The 22,405-nt window shown below is 34.0% G+C and overlaps 1 protein-coding gene across 6 annotated transcripts in view; it reads left to right on the forward strand.

The window, feature by feature from the left end:
• Window positions 1-20,580, forward strand: part of LOC135138742 (uncharacterized) — a 340,017-nt gene extending 319,437 nt beyond the window's left edge. For 3 of the 6 annotated variants that reach the window (XM_064068734.1, XM_064068737.1, XM_064068736.1), the window contains one exon: window positions 19,158-20,580. In XM_064068734.1, coding sequence (XP_063924804.1) covers window positions 19,158-20,302 — 1,145 coding nt within the window. In that variant the 3' untranslated portion in view covers window positions 20,303-20,580. Of the gene's footprint in view, window positions 1-10,072; window positions 10,174-14,667; window positions 14,826-15,271; window positions 15,431-15,616 lie in introns of those variants that run through there. The other 3 variants (XM_064068739.1, XM_064068738.1, XM_064068740.1) reach the window with 3 other exon arrangements.
• Window positions 20,581-22,405: the final 1,825 nt, after the last annotated feature.

Genomic DNA, 22,405 nt, shown 5'->3' on the forward strand with positions numbered 1-22,405 from the left:
ACTATTGCCTTTCCTACAGCACAAGTAATCGTATTATTTTTAAATAATCGCTAAATTTATATTAGTCGCAACCAGCGTAATAAATTTCCATTTCTAAATTGTCTAGTACATCTTGAAGAACTCGTTCCAGACATGAATTTTATCACTGATTCTGATTTTGCGAACTTGTATTCAATAAAACAAATACAAGATTATGCTATTTTATAAATTTATCAATAAACACATAATAAAAAAGTTGCAATTTTCACAGTAAATATATAAAGAATACTTCAACCAGCGTAAGTTACGAAGATAAGTTCACGTACCGAACTAGTGATAAATTTATAGTAGGTACAAAAAATCTGTTTAAGTTATGATTAATGTACATGTATTTTTACTTCCTGAGATCATATAGTAAATTACATTACAATTCGATGCATGTACCGATACTACTCTTAATATTGGTTTCCTACTCCCTATGTGTATTAACAATATGCTGACAACTACTATTTCCTAATTAGAACAATAACTCATTGCACGAGAAAACAAAAAAAATCCCAATATTTTTTTACTTCTTGAGCGCAAACTAAAAAAATAGAATTCGCGAAATCAAATTTTATGATTTTTCGAAAATGCTGGATATATTATTGTAGGTACTTTAGATGCGAGGGAATTTCTGCCGAAACAAATTATAATAGCTTTAAAATGTATGCAAGATTTCAAAGCATTCCGTTTTGCAGTTCTTAATTTAGCCAATAAAAAAAAATTGGTCGATTGATGTAATTGTTGAGTTATTATAACTAGGCGAGGCAAACACTTTTCTAGGAGTCGTGAAACGCCAAGAAAATATGAAAGTGCTAAGTCGCCTGGTGAACTCAATTACTATTATTTAATAAGTAGAAATGGCCTAACTCTCCGCAATAACTGAAACTGTTTGTGTTTATACATCGGAAGAATGTCACGTAGAAATTAGTTTGATTTGAATGAGTTTATCGCCTCAGAAAAGAGGATTGAAATTATTAATTGAGCCACGGTCGAACAAAATGTTCTGAATATTATTGTTATTATTCTTATTTAACCATTATTAACTAAATATCTGCATTTTCTCACATTTTCGAGAAAATAGGCTGACTTGTCTTTAATTTGAAAAAAAAAGAGGGCGATTAATTTTATTTTATCAGAAGGAAAATGGGGGTAGGGTGACTAAGCAGATATATTTGGATTGAAAATTTACTAAACTTGCAATAACCTTGAAACGTCTGAGATTTCATAACATTGGATTTTGCAGTTCCTGTTATCTATACTTATATAATAAAGCTGAAGCTTTTGTTTATTTGAACACGCATATCTCAGAAACTACTGGTTCAAATTCAAAAAATCATTTTGTGTTGGATAGTCCATGTATAATATCTACATATAGGCTATATAACATCACGCTACGATCATTAGGAGCGAAGTAGCAATGAAAAATTCGGAAAAACGGGAAAATTATTCCTCCTTTGACAGCTTCCGTTGCTTACGCTGCTTAAACGGTTAAAGTTACGTAAAAATCATGTATGACGAAATTGTTCCCCTCTAAAAGTTCTAAAGAAAAGTCCGCGACAGCATATGTCTATCTTTTAAGGTCGAGTCAGTATAACCTTTTTTATGGTAATGAAATTTGTTCTAAAATAATAATGCATTATGTATAAAATTCTCGCGTCACAGTGTTTGTAACCGAACTTTTCCGAAATGGGTTGACCGATTTGTATGAAATTTCTTATGTATATTCGGTAGGTCTGACAATAAGTTGTAAACCATTTTTTAAACCCCTAAGTGATAAGGGTGGCCCACCCTAAAAAATGTTTGTCTATTTTTTGGACAAAATTTTTTATTTATATTTTTTTAAGATTTGGCATCAAAAAATACATATAACCCTAAATTTTCACTTTTCTACCACCAACCCCCATTTTTTAATCGTCTATAAAATAAAAATCAATTGTTGTTCCTGTTAGTCTCGCTAAGACTCAAAAACGGCTTGACCGATTTGAAAATTTTTTTATATTACGGGGATAGTTTATAAATAAAAAAAAAAATACGGATAACTTAAAAGAACAGTTAAAAAATAAAAAAATTCTAAAAATTTTCTATGGGAATCGCCACTTCGAATTAATTTCAATAGTTGGCGTTTCTGATGGACCTGTCGTCTAACTGACGTGTCATACAAAACTAATTCTTCCGTGCGATTGTGAAAAGTATATTGCATTTCAAATCGTTCTTTGTTTTTTCGTAAAAAAAAACGTCGTTTATTTTAAGAAAAGTCTTGGTTAAAGTGAATTTAATTACACATTGCGAAAGTTTCTTATTCATTTTGATCTGCCATTCTTTTTACCTATATTCACTTTGTTGGTTTCGACAAAACCTCAAACTTTACCGTTATTCGAGGATTTAATTTGAAGTTTTCAATATTTTAAAATTCTCAAGACAAAATTTACAGATTTGATTGACTGTGAAAATAATTCTGTGTCGTTTTATGAAGTTCATTAAAATGCCGATAAGATGACAAGCTCACATAGGTCCACGAAGTCAATTAAATGTGCGACGAACTACCTCAGGTGCAAACCGCAATGATTTATTTCATAGGTAATTCGGATATGGAAGTTGATCAGCGTTGTGCTCATAATCAACATAATCAAACATTGAAGCGAGACATTGGGTGGTATGAATTAAACTCAGTAGATACTCATTTTCGAAGCAAGAAGTACCTACTTCATTATTACTCTTATATACCTGAGCATCTACTCTATGTACTGAGTACCTACTTGGAAACATTGTATCTCCCCGGACACAAACTGAACATCTACGCGTTTTGTGAGCATTTAATCTAGAAATGAGCATCGGCGTGGCAAATAACTGAGCCGTCTGTAAAGCAGTTTAGAAAACCAATAGGATCGTTGTAAGAGTGAATTTTAACTAAACATGGTGACTTTCATGAACGTGGAACGTCGTCAAAAGGTGCATTCAGTTTGAAAAACACATTAGGAGCAGGAATATCGAAAACTTTTCATTTTATTTATGCATACATTGTGCAGTGCGTTTTTTCTAACACTGGCCATAGAGATTCCCATCTCAAGGTGTCTACCCCATGCTAACTTATATTTTGGTGGCTCGATTTTTGCCTTGATGGTTGAACACCGTCACTGTTGTCCCTTTTTGTTGTATCGAGATGCTACTTGAGCATCAACTGTTACTTACTGAAATATTAGTATCATCTAGAAAAACTAGAAATATTTTGATTTGATATCCGAGTAGATACTTCGTATTTCGAGTATGAGCATCTACTGAGTTTTATTTATATCAACCATTGTCAAAAAATTGATCGAACGTTGTTTCGACAGAACTTCCTTCGCACCAAAAGTATAATGAAACCTATTCAGCATTTTCGAGTTGAGTCTGTTCTTCACACAATTTTGTGATGACCTAATCAACATTTACTATCAACACGTATACCACCTTGGATTGGTGCAGTGTAATACTAAAAATAACTGTATTGTATTCCCAAAATTATCTGCGAAAATCGAGTGAGCCATTCCATCAATTTTTTGGGGGGAATAAATAAATATTCTTAACAATTTACCATGCTTACAATAACTTTAAAACGTCTGCAAGATCTCAAAGTATTCATTTTTGCAACTCTTGAGTTATTCACTAAAATAAATTGACTGATCCATATATTTTTTTGAGTCACTGTAAAAGCAAATCTAAAAAATATGAATGCAATGATAAATTACGAAAATATACTGATGATGTTTTCCACATTTTAGATAGGATTTATTCGGCAAAATCTTGAGATGACGTCTTCAAGTTTTTGGGCTTGATAAACAGATATATTTTGATTGAAAACCTACCATGTCAAACAGTAACTTCAAAACGTCTGCAATATTTCAAAATTCAGTTTTGCAATTCTTGATTCAATCAATAAAATAAATTGACTCAGTGATTGATTTTTTTGAGACACCCCTTATAAGCAAAACTAAAAAATATGAATGGAATGATAAATCACAAGTATAGTCTCATCCTATTTTGGATGTTTTAGAAAGGATTCATTTGGCAAAATTTTGGGCTGACGTCATCAATTTTTTGGAGGGGATAAGTAAATATATTTTGAATAAAAATTTATTATGCTTATCATATGTTTAAAACATCTGCAAGATTTCAAAGCATTCGATTTTGCAGATTCAAAATTAAATTGTAGGTGAAACAAAGTTCACGGGGTCAGCTAGTAATCCATAAAATAAATTGAGTCATTCATTAATTTTTTTGTGTCATTCTGTACAAGCAATTCTAAAATAAAATTATGAAGGCATTCGTAAATCACAAGTATAGATCCATCACATTTTGTACATTTTAGATAAAATTTTGAAATAATGTCATCAGTTTTTTGGGGGACATAAACAGATAAACATATGTGTTTTGGTTAAACATTTACTGAGTTTACGATAACTTTTTAACGTCAATTTCCAAACATTTGGTTCTGCGGTTCCAGATTTAACCAATAAAATGAATTGACCCATTTATTTCTTTTCGGTCTTCATGCATAAGCAATTCTAAAAATATGAAGGCAGGAATAAATCACAAATATACATACACTCGTGACTCGTCACATTTGCGATAGGACTGATTGGAAAAAAATGAGACGTCATCAATCTTTGGGGGATAAACAAATACGTTTTGATGAAAAATTTACTATTCTTTAAAACATCTGCAAGATGTCAAAGCATTCATAGATTCAAAATTAAATTGCGAAATGTTGTTTTATACCTAATTTTGATTTTTTTCCCCAAAAATCGGGACGTTTCGGGTAAAAGCTCATAAACTGCATGTGTAGGACTATGTTATTTTATACAATTTAAAACCCATTTACTACGTACAGTTTGAGATGACGTCATCACGTCAATCCGGACAGACGGAAGACAGACAAACAGACGAACGTACAGTAAGGGGAGACCCATTCCTTCGTACTTTAGGAGTCATGAAAAGTCGAGAAAACATAAGAATAGGAAGTCGCTCGTTGGACTCGATACTTCCTTAGCTTACGCTCGGGAAGTGAAAACAGTGAAAGAGAATCGAGTTTATTCATGCAAATTCAAAAAATTAATATAATCAACAAGTTTGTCAACATTAATAAATTGTAAGCGAGTAATAGCGACTAGGAATCGTGACGATAAGCATGCTATTATGTCCTTTTTTCGTATTAAATTTTTGTAGCGGGACATTTTAAAATAAATTAAGTATTAATTTTTTCAATTTTTGTCATTATTTGGCGTTGGCATATTTGTCATTTTTTTGTGATTGTTATAACTGCTTATTAAAAGAAAATTAAATTGGCGAAGTCGTCTCTGGGGTGTATAATATGTTGCCTATGCAAAAATTGTCAGGCGTGAACAGATAAAAGGAACACCCTGTATAGTACTTGTAATTTAAGACAAATAGCAATAACACTTATCAATTACAAACTAAACTAAAACATGTTTTCTACGAATTGGAATAACTGGATGACAATGCCGACGGCCCAGACTTTTTTATTGCTCTGAATTCCGTTTATTGAATAAAACACTACATTTTTTCGGTTTTTGGATGCTGTAATTCACATTTAGTTAATTGTAACTTGTCTAGATCTAGGGGAGCATCCCTTAGTTTCCCACTAGTTACGGCCTTGTCTAGGTGTTATGGAATATCGCGAAAATTTGAAAGTAACAAATTGTCCAATAGATTCCATTACTGTACGTCCTTAAATTATCCTCGATAAGAAAAACAAGGTTTCATGTTTATACATCGAAAGAATATCAGGTAGAAATTAATTTGATTTGAACGAGTTTGTCCCCTCAAAACAGACGATCAAAACAATTAACTAGTAAGCTACAATCGACAAAATGTTCTGAATATCATTATTATAATTCTTATTAAATAAAAATGTTTGTATTTTCACTTTTTCGGGAAAATGGGGTCACTCGTTCTTAATTTGATCAATAAAAAATATGAATGCTATGATTACAAGCAAAAACTCATCATATTTTGCACATTTTAGGTAGAATTTATTCAGTAAAATTTTGAGATAACATCATCAATTTTTTGGGGGAAATAAACAGATTTATTTTGATTAACAATTTATAATGCTTACAATAACTTTAAAACGTCTGTAAGATTTCAAAGTATTCAGTTTTGCAATTCTTGATTAAAGCAATAAAATAAATTCACGCATTCATTAATTTTTGATCGCCCTGTTTATGGAAATCCAAAAAATATTAATGGAATGATAAATCACAACTACAGACTCATCATATTTTGCACATTTTAGATAGGATTTATTCGGCACACTTTTGAGCTGATGTCATCAATTTTTTGGAGGGTATAAGTCAATATATTTTGATTGAAAATTTATCATGCTTATCATAACTGTAAACGATCTGCAAGATTTCAAAGCATTCGGTTTTGCAGATTCAAAATTAAAGTGCAAAATGTTGTTTCATAATTTTGATTTTCTTTCCAAAAATCTGAACGTTTCGGGTAAAAACTCAATCCGTAGTCATAAACTACATGTGTAGGACTATGTTATTTTATACAATTTAAAACCCATTTACTATGTACAATTTTGAAGTGACGTCATCGTATTAGTGGTGGGGATGATCAGACAAATTTTGGTTAGCGTTTTACCATCTACATGATATTCTTAATATGAGTCAAAATTTCACAACAATCGGTCCAGTACTTTCGGAGGTTATCTATCTAATAAAAATCCGGACGGCAAAGAGACAGACGGACAGACGGACAGACGAACCGACGGACAGACGGACGGACGAACAGACGGACAAACGGACAGACGGACAGATAGACGGAAACGGAAGACCTATTTCTTCATCCTGTAGGGGTAATGAACGGTCGAGAAAACGTAAAAGTAGAGAGTCGGTCGACGGACTCGATTACAATACTTGCTTTGCTTACGCTCGGGAAGTAAAATGGACATCCGATCGTGGAACAAAAAGTTTTATCAAGTAATAAGTAGGTACGTGTTATTTAACTGCCAATTTTTCCTTATATTTCTGTAGTGTACTTAATTTAAATAAGTGCGAAACCAATTCCTAGAAAAAAGATTATATCTTAGGTACTACGACGCAAATAGAAACAAGTAAATAAATAAAAATTGTAACTTAAATAGGATAAAATGTGGTGATTCATGTTTATGGTTATCTTAAATCTAGCTTTTAATATATTTACTTGTAGTATCCACCCAAAAAGCTAAATCCTACAGACCAATTAGCTTAACATCATTCTTGCTGAAAACGCTAGAAAGACTAAGCGAAAAAGAGATTCGGGAGACTGCTTTGAGCAAGCAACCTCTACATCCGAACCAACATGCCTACATCCAAGGAAGATCCACCGATACGGCCCTACACACAGTTGTAAACCGTATAGAGTGGGCGATGGAGAACAAACTCTTCACCTTAGGAATGTTTTTGGATATTGAAGGAGCGTTTGATAAAACGACCTTCAAAAGCATAGAACTAGCCCTACGAAAGCACGACGTGGACCCCACCCTAAGTAGGTGGGTGGCCAGTATGCTGAGGAACAGGGAAGTAATGATTAATGTAGGTGGCACTGAGATCGAGGCTGTTGTAGACAGGGGATGTCCTCAGGGAGGAGTTCTCTCTCCTGTACTGTGGGATACTGTCGTTGACAGCCTGATACGACGCCTCAATGATCTTGGCTACCACACAATTGGATACGCGGACGATCTAGTCATTCTGCTAACAGGAAAAAACGCAGATACATTATGTGAGATAATGCAAGCTGCAGTAAAAATAGTCGAGGAATGGTGCAACAGACATACCCTCTCCGTTAATGGAGAAAAGACGAAACTAATCCTGTTCACCAGGAAAAGGAAAATTGGCACACTACAGATGCCAAAAATATTTAACACAACGCTTCAACTTTCGGACGAAGTCAAATACCTGGGAGTTGTTTTGGACTGGCGACTGAATTGGAAGAAGCATGTAGATGATAAAGTAGAAAAGGCACGCTCGGCTCTCTGGCAATGTCGTAGGGTGGTGGGAAGGTCGTGGGGTTTAAATCCCAAGATCGCCCTTTGGATCTACACGGCAATAGTCAGACCGATGCTGTGCTATGGAGCTTTAGTTTGGTGGCCCAGAGCCAGACAAAAAACAACAGCCCTGCAACTTGAACACGTTCAGAGAATGGCGTGTCTCAGTGTTACAGGAGCAATGAGGACCACTCCCACAGCGGCTCTGGAGACTCTTCTTTGCTTAGCACCTCTCAACCTTTACATAGAGGAAGCGGCAATGACGACGTCTCTAAGACTTCACTCTCTGGGAGTATGGAACAAGCAAGGCCGCACAACGAAGCACACTCGGATCTTAACGGAGGCGTTCAACAGAATACCCTTGTTGAGGATGGGTTGTGACCGAATGGGCACAAAATTAATATATGAGAAGACATATAGAATATCAATGAGTGATAATTCAGAAGGACGAGCCGACATAGATATCTATGTCGATGGTGCCAAAACAGATAGTGGTTCAGGAGCCGGCATCTACTCCGAACAACTGAACGCACAAATCAGTGTACCTCTCGGCACCCACACGTCTGTCTTACAAACAGAATTGATGGGAATAATGCTGGGAGCTAGAATCATTGCTGAACGTGAAATCGGCAACAAATCAATACGCATACTTACTGACAGCAAGTCTGCACTACTAGCCCTGGACAGCTGTATGGTTCGATCCGGGCTGGTTTGGGAGTGCAGACAAACGCTAAAGTATGTAACGCAGAGGAATAGTGTGGTACTTTGTTGGATCAAAGGACACAGTGGCAACGAAGGAAACGAGAGGGCAGATGAGATGGCGAAGCGAGCCGCGCGTATGCCCTTCTGGGGACCCGAACCGGCAATCACGCCTTCGGTCGCCCTCTCGAACGAACTCGTAAAGCAATATACCCATAGACGCCATGAGCAGATATGGGCGACGTTGAGCAGCTGTCGGCATAGTAGAGCTTGTATGGCGACACCAGACCGTAAGTTGACAAAATTTTATCTCTCACTTTCAAGGGACAAACTGCGTAAACTGGTAGGATTCCTTACGGGACATTACCAGTTTAACAAACATCTACATACGATAGGGGTAGCAACAGACCCAATCTGTCGTGGATGCAATGAAGAAGAGGAAACAGCTGAGCACATTCTTCGTGAGTGTCCAGCCCTAGCCTCCTACAGGGAATCCATACTAGGGGACATCTGGCCTAGTATGGCAAATATCAGGGAGTTTCCACCCTCTGCATTACTCAAGTACATTCAAGCAGTTGGATGGCTTGACGAGTAGAGGAGCGGGAAAACACCCTGATATGGACTTGGGGAAGGTACAATGGGCCCAAAGGCGAGGCCTAAGTGCCGGCTGGCTACGGTCAGCCCCCATAAATTAAGAATCCAGAATCCACCCAAAAAGCAAAGAATTTAAAATGTGATTTATGCACCAAATTTATGCACTCTTTTGCATTTAGCAAATCAGTGGGAAATGTGTTTGTTGATTTATTACGACGTTTAAACAAAAAACTAAAAGAGAATCTCATTTAAGTATGCAAATACATAGATTAAGCATTATATCACAATCATCCGATGGTGTTTCATTTACAAACACCTGAAGTTGGTACACGATACTTGTCAGTAACAATAAAAATTAGTTTAGGAATACTCTTTTCTGTTTTAAATTAATCTCATAGTCATTTAGCTCACCATGAAGTATTTGCTCTTTATATGTGAGTGAAACTTTCACTTATACGGTTAGAATTAAATAGCATATTTTGCAGTTATCACCTTATTTTTGGTTGGTTGTATTTTATTTTACTTCATTACTTCAAACACTAGAATTTATGAAACGTGGAGGAAATATTAAATTCGCCATTTATCAGGTGTTGGATTTTCCATAACTTGAAGGTCTCGCTCTTGATTACACTAAGTTATCATCAGATATGCCAACCCCACCTTTAGAATTTAGTATTTAAGGAACGCCGTTAAAAAAATTGGTGATTATTGTAATACCGATGATTTAAATGCTTACAGTAAAAAAGTAATACTTTAATTGTATCGTATTTTATAAAAGTTTTTGGGTGGTTGTAAATTTAAAAAATAAGTGAAATTCCCGACGGGTAAGTAAAAAATTATAATCAGAAATTAGAATGTAGGAACGCATATTTTTTTATTGTACATACGTAATAATCATCAATCGTCACTTGCAATTGGTTCGACCAATAGATGCAAAACTTGACCTACAACTTGTATTTCTATCTCTGGTACACCTCCAATTGCTACTATTGCACTGAAATCGATCTTGTGTCAATAACCAACATTGTTCCTTCCACTGATATTGTCGGTCCGTTGTTACACTGTCCGCGACGATTTTGTGAGATAGATAATCTCCGAAACTAGAGGACGGATGGTTGTCAAATTTTATGTGTGTATTGTGAATGTCATGTGGATGGTAAAACGCTTACCAAATTTTGTCTAATCCCTCTCACCAACGTCACCTTAAAATTGCACATAGTAAATGGGTTTAAAATTAAATTGCATAGTCCTGTACATGCAGTTAAGAATCCGTATCGAGTTTTTACCAGAAACGTTCATGTTTTTGAAAAAAAAAAAATTACTCCTATATAACAACAATATTTTAATTTTGAGTCAGCCAAACCGAGTGCTTTTAAATCTTCCAGCTGTTTTAAAGTTTTCATATGCATGGTAAATTATTAAACAAAATATATTTGCTTACCCCCTCGAAAAAATTGAAGATTTGATTTTGCGAATTTTATTGTTTTTACTTCCCGAGCGTAAGCAAAGGAAGTATTGTAATCGAGTCCGTCGGCCGACTCTCTACTTTTACGTTTTCTCGATCTTTCATGACCCCTAAAAGACGAAGAAATAGGTCTCCCATTTCCGTCTGTCTGTCCGTCCGTCTGTCCGTCTGTCCGTCTGTCCGTCTGTCTGCCGTCCCGGATTTTTATTAGACAGATGATCTCCGAAAGTACTGGACCGATTGTTGTGAAATTTTGTACTTATATTAGGAATATCATGTAGATGGTAAAACGCTAACCAAAATTTGTCTAATCATCCCCACCACTAATGCGATGACGTCACTTCAAAATTATGCATAGTAAATGGGTCTTAAATTGTATAAAATAACATAGTCCTACACATGTAGTTTACGACTCCGAATTCAGTTTTTACCCGAAACGTCCAGATTTTTGGAAAAAAAAAATCAAAATTATAAAACTACCTTTTTCCAATTTAATTTTAATCTGCTAACACGAATGTTTTGAAATGTTGCAAATGTTTTAAGGCTATAAAGAGCATCATAAATCTTTAGTCAAAATATATTTGGTTATCCCCTCCAAAAACTTGATGACGTCAGCTCAAAAGTTTGCCGAATAAATCCTATCTAAAATGTACAAAATATGATGCGTCTGTACTTGTGATATATCACTCCATTCATATTTTTTGGATTTGCATATACAGGATGACTCAAAAAAATTAATGAATGCACAAAATTTATTTTACTGATTTACTCAGGAACTACAAAACCGAATGCTTTGAAATCTTGAAGATGTTTTAAAATTATCATAAGCATGGTAAATTTTTGATCAAAATGTATTTGGTCGTCCCTCCTAAAAAATTTATGACGTCACCACAAAATTTTGCTGAATAAATCCAATCTAAGATGTACAAAATATGGTGACTCTCTTCTTGTGATTTATTATTCCATTCAAATTTTTTCGGTTTGCATATACAGGGTGACTGAAAAAAATTAATGAATGCGTCAATTTATTTTATTGATTTAATCAGGAATTACAGAACCGAATGCTTTGAAATCTTGGAGATGTTTTAAAGTTATCATAAGCATAGTAAATTTTTTATCAAAATGTATTTGCTCTTCCCCCCTAAAAAATTGATGACGTCACTCCAAAATTTTGCTGAATAAATCCTATCTAAAACGTACAAAATATGATGAGTCTGTACTTGTGATTTATCATTCCAATCATATTTTTTGGATTTGCATATACAGGGTGACTCAAAAAAAAAATGAATGTGTCAATTCATTTTATTAATTTAATCAGGAATTACAGAACCGAATGCTTTGAAATCTTGGAGATATTTTAAAGTTATCATAAGCATGGTAAATTTTTTATCAAAATTTATTTGCTCGTCCCCCTCTAAAAAAAATGATGACGTCACCCTAAAATTTGGTAAATAAATCCTATCTAAAATGTTAAAAATATGATGAGTCTGTACTTGTGATTTATCATTCCATTCATATTTTTTCGATTTGCATAGACAGGGTGACTGAAAAAAATTAATGAATGCCTCAATTTATTTTATTGATTTAATCAGGAATTATAGAACCCAACGCTTTAAAATCTTGGAGATGTTTTAAAGTTATCATAAGTATGGTACATTTTTTATCAAAATGTATTTGCTCTTCCCCCCTAAAAAATTGATGACGTCACTCCAAAATTTTGCCGACTAAATCCTATGGAAAATGTACAAAATATGATGAGTCTGTACTTGTGATTTATCATTCCAGTCATATTTTTTGGATTTGCATATACAGAGTGACTAAAAAAATTAATGAATGCATGAATTTATTTTATTGGTTTAATCAGGATTTACAGATCCGAATGCTTTGAAATCTTGGAGATATTTTAAAGTTATTATAAGCATGGTAAATTTTTTATCAAAATGTATTTGCTCATCCCCCCTAAAAAATTGATGACGTCACCCCAAAATTTTGCTGAATAAATCTTATCTAAAATGTACAAAATATGATGAGTCTGTACTTGTGATTTATCATTCCATTCATATTTTTGGATTTGCATATACAGGTGACTCAAAAAAATTAATGAATGCATGAATTTATCTTATCGATTTAATCAGGAATTACAAAACCGAATGCTTTGAAATCTTGGAGATATTTTAAAGTTATTATAAGCATGGTAAACTTTTGTTCAAAATGTATTTGTTCATCCCTCCTAAAAAAATTGATGACGTCACCCTTAGGTTTGGCTGAATAAATCCTATCTAAAATGCAAAAAATATGATGAGTTTGTACTTGTGATTTATCTATCATTCCATTCATATTTTTCAGATTTTCTTAAGAGGTGGCTCAAAAAAATTAAGGAAGTCAATTTATTTTATTGATTAAATTAAAGGCAACACTTATTATTAGTATTACATTGGACCAACCCAATTCGGTAGACACAAAATTTTTTAAAGTAAAAACTCGGTTGAAACATAAGGGTAGCACGCTTATTTACATCGACTTTAACATTACAGACGTCCATTTGTTTTGTGCGCTGTCTAGGTTCCGCGAATGTGGAATAGACATGTTTATAATCAACCAATTGTGAATTTCACCGTCAAGAATTAAAATAAAACCCAATGTTTTATATAATAAGCGGAAGTCGAAGCAATAAAACCGATGGTCGTTTTGTTTACAGTTTCTTTGTTTGATTCTCACGTATGCTGTTACGCTTGTCATCTTAAATTAAGAATGTTTATACATAAACGATTTTCAGTTGCCTCTCAATAAATTGTTTCGTTATTTTATTGATTATAACAAATCAATATTCAAAACGACCCAATTCATTTTCCCGAAAATTTGGGAATACAATAAATTTAATTCTTAGTATTACACTACATCTATTTCAACTGATATACGTGTCCTTGCAAAAATGTTGATGACGTAATCGCAATTTTTTTTTAAATTCTCACTACAAAAATGTAATGAGAAAAAAAACACAATAGCCATGCAGTCGTCAAGTTTCCGACAGCGAGGGAAGTACTGTCTAAACTCTTTAGACCAATTTTTTTTATTTGTTCCTCACTTGTAAACATCAATTTACCAAGTCACTGTATTCAACATGAAAATGTCACTTAACTGACTATTGCCTGTAAAAAATGTTACTGCCTAGCCAGTAAAATTTTTACAGCCCTGCTCGTGCTATACAACCATGTATTTTAAGCATTATAAACTATTATAAGTTGAAATGACAGGCAAAATTGATTCAGGTAAATTTTCACTCACAATTGCTGCTTCCTCAGTAATATAGCTTGCGCCACACACATTTCAATACACCGAAAACGATAAATCGAAAAATCTAAATGACTCGAGAACACAGTAAATGCTGTGACAAGTGCCATGCTGACGTGCGTTTCCAAGACAATACGTCTAAAGCTCATACGATGTTTCTTCAAATATTGGACCTTCTAGAGTTTTTAATAATTTATAATAGTTATTTATAAGTGAGAAACAAATAAAATATTGAACAATACACGCAAGGTAACGTGTTTTTACTGGCTCCAGAAGGTGTCTAGCTCGCCTGCGGCTCGCCAGTCATTTCCTTCTGTCCGCCAGTAAAAACCCTTTTACCATGCTAGTAATGTTAAATAATATTTACTTATTGTACAGATTCTGTGATCACGATTCCCATTTTTGACAACATGAGTAATTTTTATTTAGTTTTTTAGGTAGTATAATTAATTTTTATCTTTATTGTCGAAAAGTGACCCATATATATTAATGAATATTATATATTAGTATCCATGTTTTCTGACCGTCGCTAGTTTACTTGACTGATTGATATTTTTCTCAGCATACACGTTCAAATTTGTCGCCATGGACTCAAATTCCGACGAAGAAATCAGAAGATTAGAAGAGGAATTAAAACGTAAGAAAGAACAAAAAAAACGGAAAACACAAGATAAGTTACTACACACACCGCAACCCGAGGAGAATACTTCTGCGTTAAAGGTATTATAAATTTGGATCAGTCCAAACTGTCCTCAAATTCATTTGGTTATTAATTTCTACTTTCAATTTACTTGTTACATTTTTACAAAGACAAGTACCTGAACGTCAATACCTATTGAACGTAGGCAACAGAGTATAGAACTGTATTGTATTATAGTATAAAAATTAATTAAAAGTATACAATTTTACAAGAGAACGTAGAAAACGTATTAAGAAAAATGTAAAGTTTTCCATTTTTTTTTTATGTTCAGATCAATTTTTTTACCAGATGATGTCATCGACTCGAAAATTTCATGTTTCTTATTCACGGTCTATTATTTCATCTCTAAGAAAAATAATGAAAGTATTGAAACTTTAGCCACGTAATTGTTAAAGTTGCTACGAATAATTTTAACAATGTTTTTGCGAAAACACGATAATAATTTTGTTTATTAAATTATTTTTAGCGAACAGATCTAATGGAAATAGAAGACACTCCAAACAAGCAAGCTGCTCTATCTGAAGACAGTCATCAAATTAAGAGAAATACCGAAGAAAATATAGTTCGAGGGAACCCGGCTGGACAAGCAACAGATGGCGAAAGAAATAAAACTTCGTCGGATAAGGTAAATTTATTTATGATGAAATATACGTTTTGTACCAGAAAAAATAACTCAAACAAAACCTGTCTGCATTTATATCTGCAAAAGCATAAAAAAAATTAGAACTATTTCGAAGTCTACTTTTTAAATGATTTACAACTACATATTTTCCATTTATTCACATTTTTGATTTCTTGATTTCTATTCCAGATTTTTGAAAAACGAGCAGGAACCACCGACAAGGGAAAAAAATACGAAGATTTGGTTACCGCTAACGTCGCACTACAAATGGTAAGCGACAGTAAAATAAGAGATTTCTACATTTTTTCGAACGATAAAAATTTTGGTGATTTTGATGACGTGGTTATTGAAATTGAGACAGCAAGCGGAATAAAAACAAAAGCACTGCAATTGAAACACAGTAATGAAAAAAAACAATTATATATAAAGCAACTGGCAGGCAAAAAAGGAGACTTTAGTTTAATCAAATATTTCAAATCTGCTCAAGAGATTCAAGGCGAAGTGCAAGAATTGATTTTATTCACCACAAATACATTTAAAACTTCAGAAGAAACGAAATTTAAACTAGAAGGGGAAGAGTTTTACGTGAAGGTCATTAAAAAGACAGCATCAGGAGACGATTTCGAAGTTTTAAGAATTTCTGAAAATATAAATTATTATCATACATTTCAAATCGTAGAGGACGAATGGACTAAACAAAATTATGAAAAAACTCAGCAGTACCAAACATTCTTCGAGTGCTTTCGTCTTTACACAAGCCAAGAACGTTTTGAAGCTCTTACAAAATCAACAATGAATAAATTTACTGACATGTTTTGCTCTTACGAAGAAACTTTCATGAAGTACGTCTACGTCATATCAGAATGGAGTATGCGAGATGGAAAAAAAGAAAAGCTAAGCAAAAAAATGATGCAACGTGTCATCGCACTTCGTTTGCTTTCTTCTCAGATCGAACCGTTTGTTTTTGGTTCAGCCACAGACGAAATGAAAATACTTCGGGAGGCCATTTGTCTGTTCGACATTACGTTGTTGGAAAAAAAAGGCAGCAACGCAGTTAAAAATTTGTGGGGAGATTTGAACCAAAACATTGACCTCAAAGAACTAAACAAAGTTCGATCACTTTATTCTCTTTCTTCTAATTACATAAGTAGTGTCGAAAATATGGATGCAAATTTGTTGACACAATTGCTATGGCTGATGGAGAAATGTCCACTCATTGTGAAAAAACACGTCAATATGGAGAAAGCTATTAACCTCTGTCCAGATGCAAAATTTATTATTCTTGGCGAGGGTAAATATGAAGAATGGATGAAAAAACACTCTGTGTTTCAAAACTTGTTCAACTTGAAACCAGAAGTCGAACTGTATGAAAAAGTATTGCGAAAATTCACCATTTCTATACAAGGCAAAAAACCGCGTAATTTGGTGACTGCTTTCGAAAAAAATGAAGAAATTTTTAAGCATGTTACTGTGGAAAAACTTTTAGAAATGGCAAATGGCTCATGCCATATAGATGGACAAAAGGAAGTTTTTCCCAATCTTTATATCGACAGATATTTGTCAGTCAATATTATAGACATTAAATATTTAGAACATGTTAATCGAAACACTGTTATCATTTTAACTTGCGAAGGTAATTCTCAGCAATTGAAAATATATAAAAAGCATACTCTAACAGACATCGATGGTTTTTTAAGTAATACAGACCGCAAAATTTTTGATAAACCAATTTTTATAAGGAGTGAAAAAAATTGCAGTGATTCTGATTTTCAAATAATATGTTCTAAAACACCAGAATCCACAACTGTGCACTATTTTAAATTTCTCAACGATCAAAATTTAGAGTGGATTGGAAGCAAAGGCTCAGTTAATGAACTGCGAAAATATAAATCACGTAGTCGTTCCAAAAATGAAAACGAAATTTGGTCTTCCGAATTTAGCAACAACATACATCTAATAACAGGTGACCCAGGAATGGGCAAAACCGAGTTAACGAAGAGTCTAAAAAACAACTGTTGTGCGAGATATTGGACCGTAATTCTGAGTGCCCAAGATGTTATGTCTTTCTTGAAAAGTTCACCAAAGCCTGAAAAATCAGCAGACTTACAATTCGAAACATTTATTTTAAACGAAAAATATCGAGACCTCGCTGGGTTGGATCGAGAATTCTTTACAATGTGTTTAAAGCAACGAAATGTGGTTTATGTATGGGACGCTCTTGATGAAATATTTACTCACTGTTTAAATGGGACTTTAGATCTCATTCTTATGTTATCACAAAAAGGTTGCATTCAGTGGGTTACTGCAAGGCAACATTTGAGATCTTCTCTTGAAGAAAAATTTGATACCCTGTCCGTGGGTATCAATCAGCTCAGCGAAGTCGAGCAAGAGGACTACATTAAGAAACGTCTTAACAATTTTATTAAGCCTGTAGATGTGAAACCAGCCATCGACAAAATTAAATCCACGTTTGCATTTACAAAACATATAGATATATTGGGAATCCCTCTTCAAATTTTTATGCTTACAGACGTATTACTTAAAAACAAGGAAAACTATTTAGACTTATTAAACAATAAATTTCTCCTGACTGACATGTATCGTTACTTTATTGAAGGAAAATTTAAGTTTTTCTACGGAGATAAAGTGCCCGTAAACAATGATTATTGGGAAGAAGAAGTAAAAAAAAAAAAGGAAGAGAAATTAAAACAGTATGAAAAGTTGGCGCTCAAAGTAATATTTCCTGAAGATGTTTTGAAACAATTAAAGATAGATTGTTCTCAAGATATAGATTCTGTTTCTGAAGATTTCGCAACTGTTGGTATCGTGACTGGACTACAAAACGGCATTCCGCAATTTGCACATGTGTCCTTTGCCGAATATTTTGTAGCTTTATATTTTTCTAAAAATTTTAGAATGGCACGCAGAGACATATTTTTTGATCAAAAGTATAACAATGTACGCTTTTTCTTCGACATGATAACTGGCAAAGATTCACCGGTTCACATCGCGATTTTATACAGAAACTTTGATGAAGTGGAGAACTTTGACGACGAAATAATAAAACGTAAAGATGAGTGTGGAAGAAATGCCTTACATCTCATCTGTTCTTGGGGACAACGACAAGGACGTTTAAATGTTCAACATCAAAACAAGAGTTATGTTATCAAGACAAATCGGGAGATTATGCGTAGTTCGTTAGAAACGAAACAATATTTTAAAGCGTTATTGTTTTTGTTAGGTAAATGTGAAATATTAGAAGAAGATTTTTTACATAAAATCACACCCTTACTATGGGCACGAGAAAGTGAAAGTTTGGGAGCGGAACTGGAATTATTACAAACACGTAAATTACAATTGGAAGATTCGTATAGTCGAACAGACAAAATTAATATTTTATTTTTTGTCGCTTTGCACGGATACGCAGAAGTGTTTAAAATATTATTTTCATCTTCGAGTATTTCTAATAATGAAGTAAATTTTAGTGTTGAATTCGATGGTAGTACGCCTCTTATAATAGCTTCTCGAGAGGGGCACGAAACCGTTGTCGAATGCCTGGTGAAATGCGGAGCCGAAATCAATAGCCCTAATAAAAATGGTTGGACACCGCTTTACGCAGCTTCCTCTCAAGGTCACGAAAAAATTGTCGAATGCCTGGTGAAATGCGGAGCAAAAATTAATCCAGCTAATACGTGTGAAAACACATTGTTGTACGCAGCTTGCTCGAAAGGTCACGAAAAAATTGTCGAATGCCTGGTGAAATGCGGAGCCGAAATCAATAGCCCTAATGAATATGGTCGGACACCGCTTTACGCAGCTTCCTCTCAAGGTCACGAAAAAATTGTCGAATGCCTGGTGAAATGCGGAGCCGAAATCAATCGCGCTGATAAATACGGTTGGACACCGCTTTACGAAGCTTCCTTTCATGGTCACGAAAAAATTATTGAATGTCTGGTGAAATGCGGAGCCGAAATCAATAGCCCTAATAAAAATGGTCGGACACCGCTTTACGCAGCTTCCTCTCAAGGTCACGAAAAAATTGTCGAATGCCTGGTGAAATGCGGAGCAAAAATTAATCCAGCTAATACATATGAGAACACATTGTTGTACGCAGCTTGCTCGAAAGGTCACGAAAAAATTGTCGAATGCCTGGTGCAATGCGGAGCCGAAATCAATCGCGCTGATAAATACGGTTGTACACCGCTTTACGAAGCTTCCTTTCAAGGTCACGAAAAAATTGTCGAATGCCTCGTGAAATGCGGAGCCGAAATCAATAGCCCTAATAAAAATGGTCGGACACCGCTTTACGCAGCTTCCTCTCAATGTCACGAAAAAATTGTCGAGTGCCTGGTGAAATGCGGAGCAAAAATTAATCCAGCTAATACATATGAGAACACATTGTTGTACGCAGCTTGCTCGAAAGGTCACGAAAAAATTGTCGAATGCCTGGTGAAATGCGGAGCTGAAATCAATCGCACTGATAAATGTGGTCGGACACCGCTTTACGAAGCTTCCTTTTATGGTCACGAAAAAATTGTCGAATGCCTGGTGAAATGCGGAGCCGAAATCAATCGCGCTGATAAATACGGTTGGACACCGCTTTACGAAGCTTCCTTTTATGGTCACGAAAAAATTATTGAATGTCTGCTGAAATGCGGAGCCGAAATCAATCGCGCTGATAAATACGGTTGTACACCGCTTTACGAAGCTTCCTTTCAAGGTCACGAAAAAATTGTCGAATGCCTCGTGAAATGCGGAGCCGAAATCAATAGCCCTAATAAAAATGGTCAGACACCGCTTTCCGCAGCTTCCTCTCAACGTCACAGAAAAATTGTCAAATACTTAGTAAAATGTGGAGCAAAACGTTTCGTTTAATAAAATGAATAATTATGGTTCAACTCGAATAGTCACCAAAAATCTGTCGAATGATTAGTTCAACGGTGATCCAAAACTCCTCTACGCCGGGCTAGACTTTCAATATTTTATTACCATCCGCCGCCTCATTTTTTTATTGTTATTTTGTTGATCATATCAGGGACGGTAATTTTGCTCTATCTATTAAAAACAATGTTACCTTTACCTTTGAGAGATATTATAACATACTTTAATTATAGGATTTATATTAAAAAAAATAAAATTAAAAAAAAACTGAATTTGTTCGACCGTATTTCAGGAGCCACAAATGTCCTGTCAGATACCTTGGACCAATTTTACCTAGTTTGATTAAAATTAAAATTTGAGCCTACATTATTTTTGGTAATACAGTGTTTTTCTTTATTTGTCGAAAATGTTTCACTATTTGACACATTTTTCCCGTATTTGCCTTTTTGATATCATATGCCCAAAGTAATTCCCTTTGTCAAAATTCTTTCAATTTATCGCAGGGCCCAATCATAAGTAATTTATTTTAACAAATATGTCAATCTACAATCATGAAATACCTATAACAAATTATTATTTAAGTTCAAAATTTCATTTCTGTTGAGGCAATCCCCACTAATTATTGCGTCAAAAGCATTGTGTACTTGGATATTGGATATTTAATTCGTCTTCGTTTCTAGGATGATTTCTTTCCAGAACACAAGGTAAAATAATCTGAGAAACATAGCGCACCATTTAATAACAGTAGGAAATAGATTTGAGAATTAGTGGAACACAATTAACGAAAGACGAAAATCAAAAGAAGTACACTATTTTATGATGTATATCTTTGTATACATAACTACCTATATGCTTCGTCTGTCTTCAGATATTCTGAAGTTTTGTATTGTGTTTATTAATTTCTTTATTTATCTATTCTTATATTTAAACATATTTCTGAGATTCACGCAATTTTTAAATCTAAGGAAAATATAACCACAAGCCAAATAAGTCACTTTCTTTTATGGGCATATATTTCACTTGAATAAATGAATTTGACATGACTATTTCTTTTATAAATATTTTGTTTGTAGCTTTTTCTGAAGTATCATTTTCGGATTTTTAACTTTCACCAAATTTATTTTCCTCAAATTTTGAACTTTCGATAAATTATTTTGATAATGTCGCAAATTTTAATTACCTAGTTGACGACCACACATTAACTTGATCTGTCACTTTTTTACCGAAACTTTTCAACTATATTTTCGGTCAAACTCAGCTAAGCTCCAACTTTTACTATTACTTAGGTGAGTCATCATCTAAATATATTTGGCGTTATGTAATTATGAAATTTCAGTACAAATGTTTTTCGTGAGGCCTTCACAACAATACGAAGAGGACTGCAGCAAAAACTAACGTACTTATTCCTACTATCCAATTTGAAAAATGCAAACAAAACACATAAACTAAAGTAAGTAAAAATATTTTGAAATTAACTTTATAAATTTGATTTAACATTTCAGTACAGGTGTTTACATAACTTTTAAAAAAATTGGAACCAAAACTTCTGTTATTCGTCAAGAACTAGTATTGGAACGATGTTTTGAAAAATACTTCCGCTTCAAAAATAGGTAAATTTGCCTACCAAAGTACTTATTTTTATTTATCGCATTTTGCATAATAGACATTTCCTGCGTACCAGAACAACGAATTTAAAAACAGCAACTGGCGTTGTAATTTCGCATCTTCACAAAATATATCTTAGGCAGAATCGGATTTCTAACCTCAAGTTTTAACAAATGGTTTAATACCGCTAACTGACCTGGACAATATCAACAGAAAAGCGTTTTAAGGTAACTTTTATTACTTTAAAATTTCCCAATATCACAAAATATTTAAAATTTCAGCGAAACACACGCTAAACGAATTCCAAACCAGAGAAATTAGGCGAAATTCCTGCACCATCAGCCGGAATTTCGTCTTGTCATCGTAGGAGCTACAATTTGTCCATACATTCCGAAATCACTGCATAGAAAACAGAATGGTGCGATAGAAAAGCATCTTAATCACTGTCATATTATTTACATGGGCAAACCGTTCACAGGTAACATCATTTAA

This window comes from Zophobas morio, unplaced genomic scaffold (assembly GCF_036711695.1).
Source record: "Zophobas morio isolate AGI-343-1 ecotype UQ-CSIRO unplaced genomic scaffold, CSIRO_AGI_Zmor_V1 ptg000030l, whole genome shotgun sequence".
Taxonomy (NCBI): Eukaryota; Metazoa; Arthropoda; class Insecta; order Coleoptera; family Tenebrionidae; genus Zophobas; species Zophobas morio.